General features: G+C 36.3%; 1 protein-coding gene across 2 annotated transcripts in view; it reads left to right on the top strand.

Annotated features, from left to right (window-relative positions):
• The first annotated feature begins 10,226 nt into the window (after positions 1-10,226).
• Positions 10,227-16,552, top strand: part of tuft1b (tuftelin 1b) — a 36,147-nt gene continuing 29,821 nt past the window's right edge. Inside the window, exon 1 of one of the 2 annotated variants that reach the window (XM_036567151.1) lies at positions 10,227-10,414. In XM_036567151.1, coding sequence (XP_036423044.1) covers positions 10,355-10,414 — 60 coding nt within the window. In that variant the 5' untranslated portion in view covers positions 10,227-10,354. The remainder of the gene's footprint in view (positions 10,415-16,552) is intronic. The other variant, XM_036567149.1, reaches the window with a different exon arrangement.

Consider the following 16,552-nt stretch of genomic DNA (forward strand, 5'->3'; position numbering starts at 1 on the left):
TGTTAAACATAAATAAGTTTGCACAATAGATTCAGATCAGGATAGTAGTTTATAGATGTTTGGCACTTCTTCAGTAAGTCTTTTGCTTTAGCTATAACATGATTCATGTGCATATTAATAGAGTAGCTTAGTTGGAAAATAGAGGAACACCTACAATGTATGTCCAAAATTATCCAGACACTCAGTTACACTCAGTGAATTCAGCTACTTTAAGGTGCACACATTACTGACACAGATGTTTAATTGTGCACAGCTTGTATAATCTTCTTAGAAAAGCATTGCTAATAGAACGAGAAGTGCTGGAGCAGCTGCACATGAGTTTAAGGTCACCATGCTCAATGTCTCCCCAGCACTGAGAGCAGTGGAACTGCGCTCTCTGGAGTGATGGAGCTCCATCCAACACCTTTGGGAAGAACTGGAGTGGAGTTTGTGATCCAGAACTAATTATCCAACATCAGTACCTGACCTCACTAATGCTCTTGTGACTGAATGCAATCCTCACAGCAATGTTCCAACATTTAGTGTAAAACCTTGAGGTTGTTACTGCAGAAAGGGAACAAACTCCATATTAAAACCCTTGATTTTATTTGAAACGTGGGATGAGCAGGTGTCTACAAACTTTTGGACATAATAAAGTATATGGATCATTCTACTGAATTGGTCAGGGTTAGGGTAGAAAACTAATTTTGGAATTGTAATGGACTAAAATCCTTTTACTTTCAGGGAAACTATACTGTAATTATATTTATTTTGTTCAAATAAATGATAATTCTGTCACTACCAAAACAATCATAACACTTTACCAAACTTTACCAAATGTTTCTGTAGTGACTGCTGCGGTAGTGAACTCAAAAACACTAGCCAGTATATAACTAGCAAACACAGCTTTGAATAGTTATACACACATAAAATCAAAATATTTTAAATGAAACAAAGTTTAGATTGCAGAAAATATATTTCAGCAGTAACATTTTTTAATGTTACACACAGATTTTTAGATTTTGGGACACATTTACTTCAAAACACTTTGATCTAACCGGTCGACATGTGGCCATGAGGGACAAGAATGCAGTCTCACTTCCTGCTCTAAAATGCAGTTGCCTGTGGTCTAAAACTCTTTTTGTTTCAGTAGTGACATGAAAATGTGGAACAGCATTTTTTAAATAAAGTTGTTTTTTTTTTTTTGAAAAAATATGCAAAAAAGTAAGTGCTATTTCGCAGTTTGATCAAGTTTAGTAGACTCGTCCATATAATGATTTATCCTCTATTATTTTTCAGTCTTCTCAAAAGAGTTGTATCACTCATTTTGTAGGGTGTGCCAGTTTCATGCTTACAGAATCATTCTAACCATAAGGTAATAAGCCCTGTTGTTGTTTGCATGTCATACCTGCCACTGTAATCGTTGCTATAACCAGTCTGACTGGACTCCTCATCATTTCACTTTGTCATTGTGCGTTCCTTCTGAATCCTGCATGGGCACAATGCCTGATTAGGAGGAAGCACCTAGTTAGAAATCCACTGAGATCTGCACTGAGGAATATTCTGGCAATTCCACAATAGGTTATATTTATTCTGCATCTACTGTTTGCTTTATTTCTGCTTTTGTATCACAGTTAACCAGCAATTAAGCGGCATTACGGAACATTCTGACCCTCATGCTCCTGGTCTACGGTAAAAAAAAAGATAGCCTCGCTCAGATTCACAGGAAATTACTGTAATAGTGTTGTGGTGCGTATATGCAGGTATACGGCGTATACCCACATCTGAAGATTAGGGGTATACACACCTAAACACGGTCACGGATGTGTTTGTGCCCGCACATTTTGTGCTCTTCATTTTGACCATAAACGAAGAGAACAAAGATTGCCGATTCGTCCAATCATGACTCGTATAATAGTACGCACCTTTACGTGTTGCTGTGTTTTCTACTGTAGTTCATGCCATCATGCTATACAGTCACTGACAAAAGTAATCTAATATAATATGTAATATAAATCTATCTATCTATCAATCTATCTATCTATCTATCTATCTATCTATCTATCTATCTATCGATCTCTCTCTCTCTCTCTCTCTACATATATATATATATATATATATATATATATATATATATATATGCAACCGTTTGTGTGCCCCTGGTCAAATGACATGTTCTGGACATTTTAATGCACAATTACTGTTGAATGCAATATACTGGGAAAAAATGGCCTGTGCAAAAGTTGTCATTATATTTTGTGTCTTATTTTATCTAATATGTTAAACTCAGCAAATAAATAGAAACTGTGCACTAAAATATGCAGAAAAATGTCATGTGGATACAAACTGAAGGTGCTTGCGTTTGTTGGTTCTTGACAGCAGAGGCTTTCTTCTGGAAACTCCCCTAAACAACTTGTGGTTATGTAGGTGGCATCTGATGCTCTCCCACACATGCCATGCCCCATCTGTAAACCTTGGAGAGCCACTCAAACCATCCTCCTCACTGTGTGTGGGGTCAATGCAGACAAACGTCCTCTTCCCAACAGATTCTTAACATCTTTAGTTGTGTTACTTCTTATCTTCTGTTGCCCTGATAGTGAAAATTTAGGTATTTTCTTGTAGCCATTTTCTCGTTTGTGCAGCTCAACAACTTTTGTTGCACATCACTGCTGTTTTTTCTGGTCTTTCTCAAAGTGATGGATGACTAAGGAAATTTGGCCTCTAAGGAAAGTATTTTTTGTAGTTAAAGACATTAATAATGTACGTCTTATTTAAGTGTGTAAATTTAATGTGTGTAAATTTAAGAAGGATGAAGTATAAAGCTTAATTCTTTAGTGTATTTTTACTGTCCACTTCTCATAGCTTCAGTACCAAGCAGTTTTTTTTTAATAATAGGTCTTGTCTTTTTCAAGCTTTTTTCAAGCTTTCAGGCCTTTTCATAGGTATTCTGCAGTGTGAAGAAGGAATGGTATAATTATAGGACTGACAGCATTCTAATCTAATCCCCCTTTTGAGAAGACGAATTACTGAAGTTTATTTTCATTTCTTCTATTTTCTGTTTCTCTGTGTGTTCATCTTGTTTCCTCATTCCTCCTGTGTTTCATTGCTTCGCTGGAATTGTGGTCTTTTTAGGAAGACTAGTTCTCTCACACGTTTTCACTTGTAATCTGCAGTTAAGATATGCAGTGTTTGGGTGACCTTCCAGACCTTCAATCACACACAGTCCTTCATGCACAGAGCAAAAACATTTGAAGAACAGTGTGAAAAAAAACTGTAAGTGATGAGATGCTGCGGCACCAGAGTTTGACATGAAATGTCATTTTTTAATTTCATGGTTTAAATGTAATACTTAAAGTGTCACATTGCTTATGTCAGTAAGCCATGATGTGTTGGTTCAGCCTGCTCAGGTTAGTTCTTTTTAATGTTTTATTTAAAGTTTTATGGATTTTAACAATAGTGTTGTTAATCACAACACTGATATAAACATGAAATTCCCACACTTTCTAATCCCACCAACACTGCCCAGCCCAACACTCCCTAGTGTGTGGTATCCTGGACAGGCTTTCCTTCCATATTTTCTGTGTTAATGAGCAAGTGTTCAGTCCTCCCTGTGGTGGTAGTGTTTGAGAATGAGGGAAGTGCTGACATTTTATATTTTATTTAAGTTAATTAAATGAGGCAAAGCTCCTATCTATGTTTAAGACCTCAATGAACTGCAAGCCCTTTTCCCCCACTATGGAAAATGCATCTTGTTGGAAGGGCAAAACATAAATGGTTATGAAGGATTGTAGTATTGATTAAAGTTGATGGTGCTTTAGTAAAGCTTTTAGTCTTCTCTCAAACTGCATCCAGTTCCCAATTAAGGTTGCACAGACTTGTCAATGTATAACGCGATGTATAGCTCTGTATAACTTCCTGTGAATTATAAAAATGCAATGGGCCAGACCATTCCTTTAACTTCAGTAACCAGGAGGAAGTTCTTTCCCATTTTTGTTTTTAAACCCTTAAAATATAGGCTTATTATTATTCAGTAACAACAATGAACTATTCAGAAACTCCTACGACACTAATGTGTATGTTCCAGAGATTTAATAGTGAGGAAGCATCATTAGAGTTTAAGCGATTAAGAAATTTGCATCTTATGTAAAATATATATATATATATATATATATATATATATATATATATATCATCAGATGCAGATGCAACAACCAGAGATTTGGTTAATAATATGAATCTCAAACTCAAATTACTTTGGGACTACTAGCCCTGTGGTCTTTTATGGATTATTAGGAGTAGCAGTTATAGTTGTAGTAGTAGTATAAATACATAGCGTGAATATTTTAACGTTCAATCAATCAAGTAAAATTATGTTTAACTGTATGGGACTCTTATTATGACAGCATTGGCATTCCTGCTGAAAGTGTGTGAAGTTATTGCACATGACAAAATGAGTGGTTAAATCTGTGTTCTTAGTGGATTCATCCGATAATTCCATTCATTTCATAATTCTGACATGCTGTTTCTACTGCTATCCTGCCTTCCACCCAATGACTGCTGGGATAGGCTCCAGCTCCCCCCGTGACCCAGAAGGATAAGCAGTTTAGAAGATGTGTGTGTGTGTGTGTGTGTGTGTGTGTGTGTGTGTGTGTGTGTTTTTTTACTGCTGTGTCAAGAATGAATCCACAAAGGCAGATTTAACTAACTTTCGGTCTAAACTTGAATAATGGCTAAGATAGTTATGGCTAAACAACCGTGTCTGCTCTGTGTGCTGCATTAATGCTGTGTCAGGTTCCTGGTTGAATGCCTTCTCTGAAATACAGAGCTGTACTTTTCCTTTTAACATCATAAGCATTAGCTTCAACTGATTGTATGTAGCGTATGTTGGGTAACTGTCCACAGCGTCTGGTGAGTAAAGTAAATCTACAGGCCAGATGTAAATATTTTGCTGCAGAAAAATGGAAAAAATTATTTGTGGACCATATTTATGGATAAATTGTAAATATGTGATAAATGGGCCTTATGGGCCGGTAGTTTGAGACCGCTGGTTTTTCTTTTGTTTTTTTCTTATATTTTATTTTAATGTATGTGAAGGTTTATGTATAAAAAGTGGTCGTAATTCATTTTCCAATCTCTCTTTATCCCTTATAATAATAAACAGGTTGTTTTTGCTACTGTGAGTTTAAGACTGATATATGTAAATTACCTCTGCTCTGTTTGGCTGTCCTGTAATGTGCCTTACTAAAAATGAATCCAGGCTGAAACACTCCTTATAGCTTAAAACTGCTCCTGATATTGGCTTTTTACAAACTTTAATATATTAAAGAGTATTGCTCTAATATATGTCTGCTGCCTCAAATATATTGTTCTAATATGAGCAAGTGTACAATTATGCGGGGTACTATAGCATAGGATAACATATGTTATATTAAAACTTAGGACATGCTTTAATATTCCTGTCTGTTCATTTCTATTTCTACGTTTTATGCTTCAAATGCATTGTGTTTGTGACCCATATTAGAGTGTCTTTGTAAGAGAGCCTTCAAGTCAACAACTTCTTGAACATATTTCTAATACAATTTTGCAACATATATAAGGTTTTGATTATGAATTTCATGTTTGATTTGGCTGCTCAAACTGTCTCATTTATAAATCCTTGATCTATGAGTGTGGAGCATTACCTCTTTTCAAGGTCATGAACATCATGAACCATCTTGAGCTGAAGAGTTCATGTATTCATTTCAGCAGTTCATGGCCAGATACTGAAACTATTTATCTTACCTGCAGTTTATTATGGAAAAAGTTTGTTTCTGTACCTGTTATGATGGATGGGCCACACAATGAGGCAAAGCACACTGAGAACTGAGCGACTGCATTTTCAGTAGCTAGTACACTGTATGTTCTTTAGCACATAGTGGAATTAAAAAAAAAAAAACAGTGTTTCCTTAAATACAGATAACCAGGGACAATTTTTAGGTTGTCATGCAATGCCTACAAAAAGAGTACCATGCTTTCTTTATTGGTTTGGAATAACATAGAGCAGTTGTAGTATGTTGTAGCCCCTGGTCTAATTACATGTTTGTGCATTTTCTAAGTGAAAATACTTCTGTACATTTTTAACATTTTAAAAAAGAAATGTGGCCTGTGCAAACGTTTGGGCACATCTGATGTTTTATATTCTCCAATATGTTAAACTCAGCAAACAAATATAAACTGCACTAAAATTTGCAGAAAAATGCAATTATTTGCCCATAAAGGATGTCTTAGGTTATTTTCACTTAGAAAATCAAGAAACATGTAATTTGACTAGGTACCAATTTTGCATACAAGTGTATGTTAAATGTTTTGAAGGATTACTTTTTGAAGAAAGCCATATCACACATATACATATTTGTGATAATAATTATAGCAGAAATATCTCGAAAATAATAATATTTGGCCACATATGTCCAAATACCTTTCAAACCACCTCTGGCCCAAAAGATGTTTGACAGTAGTAAAATTCAATTTTTAGTCTAAGACCTCCTTTGTGGATTGTTAGTGTTAGTCATACTTCAGAGGTCAGAGGACGGCAGAGCTGATAACACACCAAAAGTAACTAAAAGATAACACACTGAAAAGACTGTACAAGGATCAATCTCCAAGTGTATATCGCTGCTGTCTGAACAAAACGTCGCATCTCCATTATTGTCGTTTTTCAGTTTTTTGACCTAATCTGAAAATGCCTGCTGCCCTTTGCATTGTCTGTAAATTTCATGATGAATGGACCAAAAGAAATTACCCAAAATTACTTGTAAAAAAGTCTGGTTACACTGATTTACATTCAAAGTGAAAGTATGTTTTTTAAGGTTTTGTTCTGACAGCAGCGATACACGTTTGATATTCAGTTAACCCCTTGGGCCCACCAGCAGGCCCAAGGTTTTACTACACACTTCCAGTTTGCATTGAAGTCCTTGTAGTTACTGAATAGTAAGCCTTAGTATGTAATAAGTCTGGGGATAAAATATATATTAATATCTTTTAATATTAATACATATTACTTAAGACATTAAAAGTAGTATTTTTTATGTTTGAAAGGTCTTAAATGCACTGACGTTAATTTTTTAAAATTGTGCAGCGACCCTGTTTGAGGGCAGCCATTGAATTTTTCATATTACTGCCATTACAGAGTGGTTGAACACATTTATAGGAAGGCTATACGTTCGCTTTTCCACCTGACAGGGTGGTGTAGTGATGGGGGATAGAAGGACCTCCTTTGCTCTGCTAAACCTTGTATGTGCCGGCTGTGCCCTTTGGGTGTTGGATGACTCACTCATTTCGCATTGTATTTTTTCTTATTGCTGGTTCTCCTGGGATTGAATATCAGTATCCTCTCTAAATGGCCTGTAACATAACACAGTACCCACCAGTTATAAAGACTTTATATGAATGGCCATATGGGAAACACTGTATGTTCTTCAAAGATATTCTAAGAACACTGTGTAAGATTAGTCCTTATAGTCATCATTATCCAGTGTGCAATCTGGCCTGTAGCATCGAGATGCTGTTGATTGTATATTTTTGTCTACATAATCGGTTTAAGTGAACTGCAGTTAGTGAACTAGCTAGCACACTATGAAGCCTTGTTTTGAAGTGTTGTTAAGTTCAAGTTGATATTTTGTGGAATTCTATTGTGATCTGAAGTATTTAAACAGCTTTTTCTTTTTTGACAGCTTCTTCAGTTATTATTTGTGCAAACCTGGCTATTTGCTTGTTGTAATTTAATGCTAACCAGGTAGCCGACATGGGCGAGCTACTATTAATGGCAGTTTGTTTACAACTTTACAGCAGGTAAATGTACTGAATGAAACAGGTAAGACTTAACATGCATACTGTCTCAGAGAAGTTTACAGGGACACAAAATGCTAAATTTGAATAATAAGGTGGACAGAAATGCCCATTGTCCGTGATGCACTTTGTTGCATTTTACACCTCTATAACTGAGTTAACTTTTCAAACAATGTAGTCGCCAAGCACTGATTACATGCCTGGATGCTGATTTTCTGACTCAGGTTTGTTGGGAATACAACCAAATCTCTTCTCCTAAAGTACTAAAAACACTCACATCCATTTTGGCCAAGTTTGCTTTACTGAGAGAGATATGTTACTCACACTCACACTCTCACTGCCTTTCAGGACACTGCTTGTTGCCCTTGTGAGATAAATGCATTTACATGTACTTTTATAAAACATAATTAAATATACACTTAAATATATTATTCTGAACTAAGAACTAAACACACACACACAAAACCCCATTTCCAAAAAAGTTGGGATGCTGTGCAAAATGTAAATAAAAACAAAATGCAATGATGTGCAAATCATTTAAACCCTATATTTCATTGAAAATAGTACAAAGACAACATATCAAAGTCAAAACTGAGAAATGTCATTGTTTTTTTGAAAAATATAGGTCCATTTTGAATTAGATGCCAACAACACATTCCATAAATGTTGGGACAGGGGCAACAAAAGGCTGGTAAAGTTGTGTAATGCTAAAAAAATGCCTGGTGGTTGATTGGCAAGAGGTCAGTAACCTGATTGGGTATAAAAAGAGCATCCCAGAGAGGCTGAGTCTTTCAGAAGTAAAGATGAGGAGGGGTTCACCGCTCTGTGAAAGACTCTGTGGGCAAATAGTGCAACAATTCAAGAATAATGTTTCTCAATGTAAAATAGCAAAGAACTTTTGCTTTTCATTAGCTACGGTACATAATATCATTAAAAGATTCAGAGAATCTGGAGAAATCTCTGTATGCAAGGGACAAGACCAAAAACCAGTATTTTCTGGCCATGATCTTTGGGCCCTCAGGCGGCACTGCATTAAAAACAGATATGATTCTGTAGTGGAAATCACTGCATGGGTTCAGGAACACTTCTGAAAACCACTGTCTGTGAAAACAGTTTATCACTTCATCCACAAATGCCAGTTAAAACTTTAAAACACAAAGATTAAACCATATATAAACAGAATCCAGAAATGCTACCACCTTCTCTGGCCCTGATCTCATTTAAATGGACTGAGGAGAAGTGGAAAAATGTCCTGTGGTCCGACGAATCAACATCTGAAATTCTTTTTGGAAATCATGGACACTGTGTCTCCGGGCTAAAGACCACTCAGCTTGTTATCAGTGCACAGTTCAAAAGCCAGTATTCATGATGGTATAGAGGTGCATTAGTGCACATGGCATGGGTGACGTGCACATCTGTGAAGGCACCAATAATGCTGAACCATACATAAATGTTTTGACAACATATGCTGCCATCCAGACAACTTTTTCCAGTCTTTTTCAGGGAAGGCCTTGCTTATTTCAGCAAAACAATGTCAAACCACATTCTGCATGTATTACAACACCATGGCTCAGTATTAAAAGAGTCCAGGTGTTCAAGTCCAGACCTGTCACCACTGATGACATTTGGTACATTATAAAATGAAAAATACGACAAAGGAGACCCTGAACTGATGAGCAGCTGAAATCCTATGTTAAGCAAAAATGGGAAAACATTTTACCTTCAAAACTACAGCGATTGGTCTCCTCAGTTCCCAAAGCTTAAAGAGTGTCGTTGGCACCAAATTCAAAATGGGCATATATTTTTCAAAAAACAATAAAATTTCTCAGTTTCAACATTTGATTTGTTGTCTTTGTACTATTTTCAATGAAATTTAGGGTTAAAATGATTTGCACATCATTGCATTTTGTTTTTATTTACATTTTGTACAGTCCCAACTTTTTTTGGAAATGGGGTTGTATATATTTTAGAGTGTACCAATACCCATATTTGATTGCTAATTAGGTTGATTTATTTTGCAATTAAGATGTACTAAAGTATATTTTAAAAGTCATTACTTTTGGCAACTAGTAGCTATGGCATGATTTACACTGACACCATAATTTACAGCTCACATTCGATCATCCAGTGCAGTCGCCGCTTTAAGCCACTTGGTTGGACTGGCATGCAGTAAACATCACTCCATCCGCAGGTTACAGGACAGAAGTTCTTCAGGACACGGTTCCGGTGTTTCAGACCGAAAGAAAAGAACAGCTAAAACGTCTCACTGTTGATTTTATATTGTGAACTTCAGCGTTTGTTTTCCGGTTCCCGCTTGGTGAGTTCCTTTGAAAAATACCACAACCCTCCTCCTCTTCACGGAATGAACATGATAGGCTGTTTTTATTTATTCCTCCCAAGTCGGTCCAAACCTAAGATATCTTCCAGCCAGGCAGCGTGTTTCTCATTCTAGCTCAGCCTGACCTGGAAAACGAGGAGCTCCGCGCCAAAACTGAACTCCGTTTGAAAGCATATTAATATTAAACAGTATTTAAGCTACGTGTATGATATGCAGATGGATGTCTCAGACAGAGCGAGGAGAAACTTAAACAGTAGTGAGAAAGAAACGGTAAGTCTGTTGTTGAGAGACTGATTTGTACACTCTGGAGCTTTAGATAACCTATCTGTAACTCCTGTTTAAGCGAGCAGCAACTGTGCTGGGCATTTAAAAGCAGACGTGTGGACAGTTAAGATAGTTTGGATACAGTTTTGAAATAAACCGACTTTTTAGTTGTCATTCAGATGACAACCTTTTGAGTATTTGAACTTAAAATGATAGTGAGAGACTCCCGCTAGCTCGTGTACCTGCACTAATCTGTTAACATGACATTATTAACTCTAGCATACAGTTATTTATTTTGAACGTGATTAGCATTCTTTGCTAACTAGGTTAACTAGGTAACAATTATTTTTACGTATGCTAATAAAAGTTAACGTTACATTTCACTCAACCGTTTTTATCACCATGTGCGAACCGAACGAGGTTCCTGACTTTTTCCTGCTGAAGGCTAACTTTTTGAGGAAAAGTAGAAATAAAGTCGTACAACCTGCTCGAATATATTTTTTATCGAGGACCACCGATTTTGAGGCATTGTTTAAATACATGGGCACTGCTTTTGTATCTGTATAATGAATACTTTACAGACATCTATGATGAGTGAGGTATATATTATAATAATATATATTATATATAGGCAGTATAGCATCCCTGTCAATCTGTCACTCACTACTGCAGAGTGCAATGTCTTTAATCATTTTATGTATTTTCTGCTCATTTTCCTTCCCACACATGTGGTCCTGAAGGCTTAGTTTATTATACAGGGAAACAATATCAGCCTTTCAAAAGGTAATTCTACTGATTTCTCAGAATTTCAAACTGTTAAGATGCAAACAAACCTATTGAGAGTGGTTCGATGTGAAATGGGCTGTAATAGAGAAACTTACCAGGACAGAATTATTCACAGTGGTGTGGAAGGGAACCAGACGTCCACAGCATTAAAGCCTATAAAGCTACCTCACAGAAAGCTGAAATGCTGAACCATGAAATGAGTACAAATATGTTGGCTAATGCCTGAGATATTGTTTTACGATAGATATTATTTTGGCATAAAACACATTTTTGCAGGATGTTGTGAGGCAAAACATTCCCCGAAGAAAACTTTTATCTTTTTTTTTTTATTTGTATTATTTTCCCCAGTGTTTTCCTGTTATCAACCTTCCATATAAAACAGGATGTGTAGGTTCACTGGTCATTTTAGATAGTAAATAAAATATTTGCATTGTGGATGTTGAGACCCCTGGTAAACTTCTCTACAATGCATAAGTTCTCATCAAAACACTCTGAATGACTTTGTTTACATCTCAGCTACTGAGCAATGCAGACATTTTAATATAGTTTATTTGTCATAGCAGAAAGTCTCAAATTCTAAAAGGAGAAATTCATCTGTAAGGCTTACAGTGCTATTACTAAAATTAATGTGCATATATGGAAAGAAAATAATGTGCCATTAGAATGTGATGGTAGTTTACTTTAATGTTCCCAGTAATGACTGTTTACACTATTGTAATTAGATCAAAAGATGTTTATATGGATGGTAACACCTTAATTGGAGTGGTCCTTTGTAGATGATTAATAAACACTTAACAGAGTACCAGTAACACATCAACAACATATCAGTGAAGTAGCAGTAGTGAAGCATCTTAATACATTGAGGTAAATATCTTGAAGATCTACTGTTGATATATTACTTACTTTAAATAGATGTATTGTTAATATGTTACTTCCATTACGCTAAACTTAACCTTACCTAAAACCTAATCCTAACCCTCATATGTTTTTGATATGTTACTGAGAGTTTGTTGAGTGTTTGTTTCATCTAAAAAGGACCACTCAAAATAAAGTGTCACCATATGGATTACCCTCACTGTTCATACACATAATTAATTCATGTTGCCTGGTACATTATTCGGCAGTTACCCAGAATAAATATAAATAATTTATCCCCCACTGTAAACTAGTGTCTAAATCCATAGGAGAAGTAATCCTAATGCATTAGTGCTGGGCGAAGCTTCACAAATAATTCTCAGACCTATGCATTGTTTGTGTGTACATTGCCATTGCCATTGCAGGTTTCCCTTCACCACACTGTGTGCAATTATTTGTTATGCTTTGTGGTATTTGTGGAATTCAGAAGGCTTGGTAAGAGTAGGTACCAGGTGTTTGATGCGTGGGCTTTAGCTTGTGTTGACAGCGTCTCTCTTGACAGGTTCTAATAAGGCGCGCTTAGTATGCATGATTACACTAAGTATGTATGTGAGCTCCGGAGCTTCACCTAATGAGGTTTAACACGTTTCCTTAAGCACTTGATGAAGTGTTTTTGTAAGTGGGCTACTGTTACGCCAACTGTCAGTTTGACTGATATCGCCGGTGCCCCTTGTCCCCCTAAACGCAGCATAACTTTTCTTGGGGTTTTCTGCTATCTAGAACAACTGTGAAACCACAACCCTTAAGAAGGACCTTCTCAGAATTACCACCTTTACGTCCACCATGGTCCTGTTGTTGGGCTGTTAGCTTTGGAATAATGTTCTGAGCTCTTTGCAATTGGTGTGCCTTACCATCTTATAGAAATGAATTATATTGGCTCTGTGTTTTTCTCCAAGAGACGATTGAACCTGGGCGAGCAGTCAGACTCAGAGGCATGTTCAAGGCATTCTTTACATCAAACGTAAATTACATGTAAAATGACAGGTGTGAACCTGTGATGCTCATAAAATAGGCCAATAAGGAGATCAAACTCCCCTACTTATAGATAAATCTGTACAGAATGCACTACCAGTAGGTGGCACTGTCTTTTTGGTAGGACCTCAAAAAACTTATCTTGTTAGCAACAATTAAAATAAATAAAATAAATATTTGCTAACATGCAGCGTGAAATCTGTAACTGCTATATATTGGAACACTGGACACTTTTGAAAACTGTTACTAAATTATTAATATACTGTTTTTACACTGACACATTGGAATGTCAGCCATCTTGACAATGAGCAACATGACAAAATGTATCATTATTGTCATTAATTACGTCACAAAATGCTTTTCTGAGCATATCATGGATATCGTCAGGACTTCCCAGCTGCATGTTTGTGCGATCCAAGTCTGTTCCAACTTAGCAGATGTCAGAAAAAATCAATATCATGACTTATTGTGTATTGCAAAAACGTCTTGAAATATTATGATTACATTTTTGTAATATCATTTTACTATTCAGCTCTGGTTTAAGTTGCGTAGGAAACGATAAGTTTGTACCCAGAATTAAAGTTAATTTAATTTATAAAAGGATTATGTGAACTCTTATATATGTACAGAAGCCCTTAAAGGCCTTGGATTCGCTTGCGTTTTTTTCTTTGTTTTTCCATGATGATGGAATTATTATTTTCATTTGTTTTCTCAATATATCATCATCACAACATAACAAATGTTATTTTCTCAAGATCTTGAGATGATGACATAATGAATCATGTCTTGATAAAACAGTATTCATTATGTTGTGATAATGACATACGTAACTTGAGATCTCGAGAAACAAGAATTATTTTGCCATGATAGTGGCATAAAGTGTCCCTTTAGGGCTTCCATTTGTATGTGTGAAAGCTTTTACTTTTTTTAACTTTTGTATACTTGAATATGTTTAAACTTTTAGAAAAGTTTTAAAACTTAGATGCTTTTAAGTTGATTTGGCAGTAGAAAGCTTTCTGTTAAGTAGCTGGGGTTGGTAACACCAACATAACAGTGTAAAATTTAGTTTAATAGTAGATTTATTAATCTCAGGGAAAAATGTACACGGGACAAAACATATTGACTCTGGAGTATTTTTGGTTACCACAGGACAATTTTTAAAAATGGCATTCATTGTTCTCGTAGAGAAAATCTGCTTAGACCTGGAGTTCCTAATAAGGACATCATGCCAAATACAGAATCCAACTGCAGAGGTCTATACTGATATTATTTAAGTTTCTGCTGTTTATTTGGGTTTAAGAAGTGTGACAGCTGAGAATAATCATATCTGTCAGTAAAGCACTGTTCAACTAAAACTTGAAACTATAAAATGAAAATACAAATATAAAACTTGAAACTATAAAATGAAAATATAAATATAAAATTACTTTGGCTGATTTTATCAGTTATTGTCATTTTTAGTTTCATTAGTCTGTATCAGTTGGGCACTAGTCATTGCTGATTCTCCTCGGCAGTCAATCACCAATTGCGTGCACATGCATGCACGAACAGGTCATTAAACGTTCATCAACACCTTAAAAAATACAAATCAGTTCTCATGATGTGTGTTTAGCACACCGTATTTAAAAATGACTTGTTCTGACAAATGCAGTAAAAACGGGAATGGCCTTGTCAGTAATGTTATGTAACTGTAACGCCACCAGTGAAGAAATCTTGGAACAAAACAAACACACAAGCCTGATCAGTTCTGATGAGGTAAACTGTATTGTGTCTACAAATTGGTCCTGTCTGACAACTTCACCATGAAGGTTTGCAATTAGTGACTTTAATTTTTATTTCTTTGATAACACTTTGAGCTACCCAAACACGGTTTCACGCGTTTAATGCATTCTAAAATGTTGTGACACAATTCATAACATAAGACAGCAAGGGAAGATATAGCAACAGCCAAGTTGGACAAGTCTCTTGCCAAAATGGTTTGCTCAGGTAAATATATACTCCAACTGCCACTTTATTAAGTACACCTACCTTGTATCTACACTCATTGTCTGTTTCAGGTCCATTTACCATATATCTGTCTGTCATTTATCTTTCGTCTTCTCTTAGTCCTTTATCAGTGGTCACAGGATGCTGCCCACACAACGTTGGTTGGATGTTTTTGTTTGGTGGACTCTTCTTAGTCAGTGACACTGAAGTGTTTTAAACTCCAGCAGCACTGTTGTGTCTGATCCACTTATACCAGCGCAACACACACTAACACACCACCACCACGTACATGTAACTGCAGTGCTAAGAATCAGCCACCACCCAAATAATACCTGCTCTGTCGAGGTCCTGTGGACGTTTTGACCTTTGAAGAAAAGGTTGAAAGGGGGTTAATGAAGTATGCAGAGAAAGTTCTGTAATTGTAGAACTACAAAGTGCACCTGTATGGTAAGTGGAGCTGATAACATGGACAAACACAGATAACATGGAGTTGAGGGTTGTGGGTTGTTGTAGGCAGGGTTCGCTTTCGGAAAATAAATATCAATAATTAATATCATGAAATTATGTTTTCACCGTATCATCCAACCCAACCTTAGATGGGAAAATAAGATCTACCTTGTGCTGCTATTGAATGTTCTGAAGCCAGACAGCCTATCAGGGCTGATTCAGGACCTGAACTAACAATGTGTATTATAAGAAAACTTTTAAAAAAAAAACAGATTGCAAGACAATTAGAATTATTTGTGCATGTTGAAGCCACTAAGAGTGTGTTTTGGTCCAATTTGATTGACAGTCCCAATACATTTAAACTATTGGGGATTGATATTACCATCAGTCAGATCAGGACTAATGCAAGTGACACAAAGAGAGGGGAATCTGCCTCGTAGAGGTCATGTCTTCATCCAGGGCTAGATTAAGATCTTCTGATCTGCCTAGACATTAGATTTATGCTGTGGTGTCCCCACAACATCTTCAAATGTAACACTTTAGCAAACACACCATATATCCACTGATAATAACCTAAAACCTTGCAACAGCATTGCTGGAATCTGTTCATTCCTCCCAAAACATCTACCCTGAACTAGACCCCCACAGATCAGGTATCAGATGGTAGTGGATCATTCTCAGCTCTGAAGTGACACTGGCATGGCAGTGGTGTGTTAGTTGTTGATGTGCTGGCACAAGTGATGAGTGAAGCTGATGAAATGGACAATGAGGAGATGCAGAATATTTTGGCTGATTGGTGTATGCCAGTAGAGCTTTAACAGTGACAGAATAGGGGTATGCACAAATTGAGAAAGAATTGTTGGCTGTGTGCTTTGGAATGGGAAAATTCCATCTTTTTGCCTATGTTCATGTAGTCGAAGTGCTGTTAAGTGCTCCAAAGTGATTTCGGCAAATGCTTATGAGACTTATGATGGGATATGAGATATGAGGTCAAGCTCAAATACTGCCCAGCAAACCATTTGATGCTGGCTAATGCAT

This window comes from Colossoma macropomum, unplaced genomic scaffold (genome assembly GCF_904425465.1).
Source record: "Colossoma macropomum unplaced genomic scaffold, Colossoma_macropomum, whole genome shotgun sequence".
Classification (NCBI taxonomy): domain Eukaryota; kingdom Metazoa; phylum Chordata; class Actinopteri; order Characiformes; family Serrasalmidae; genus Colossoma; species Colossoma macropomum.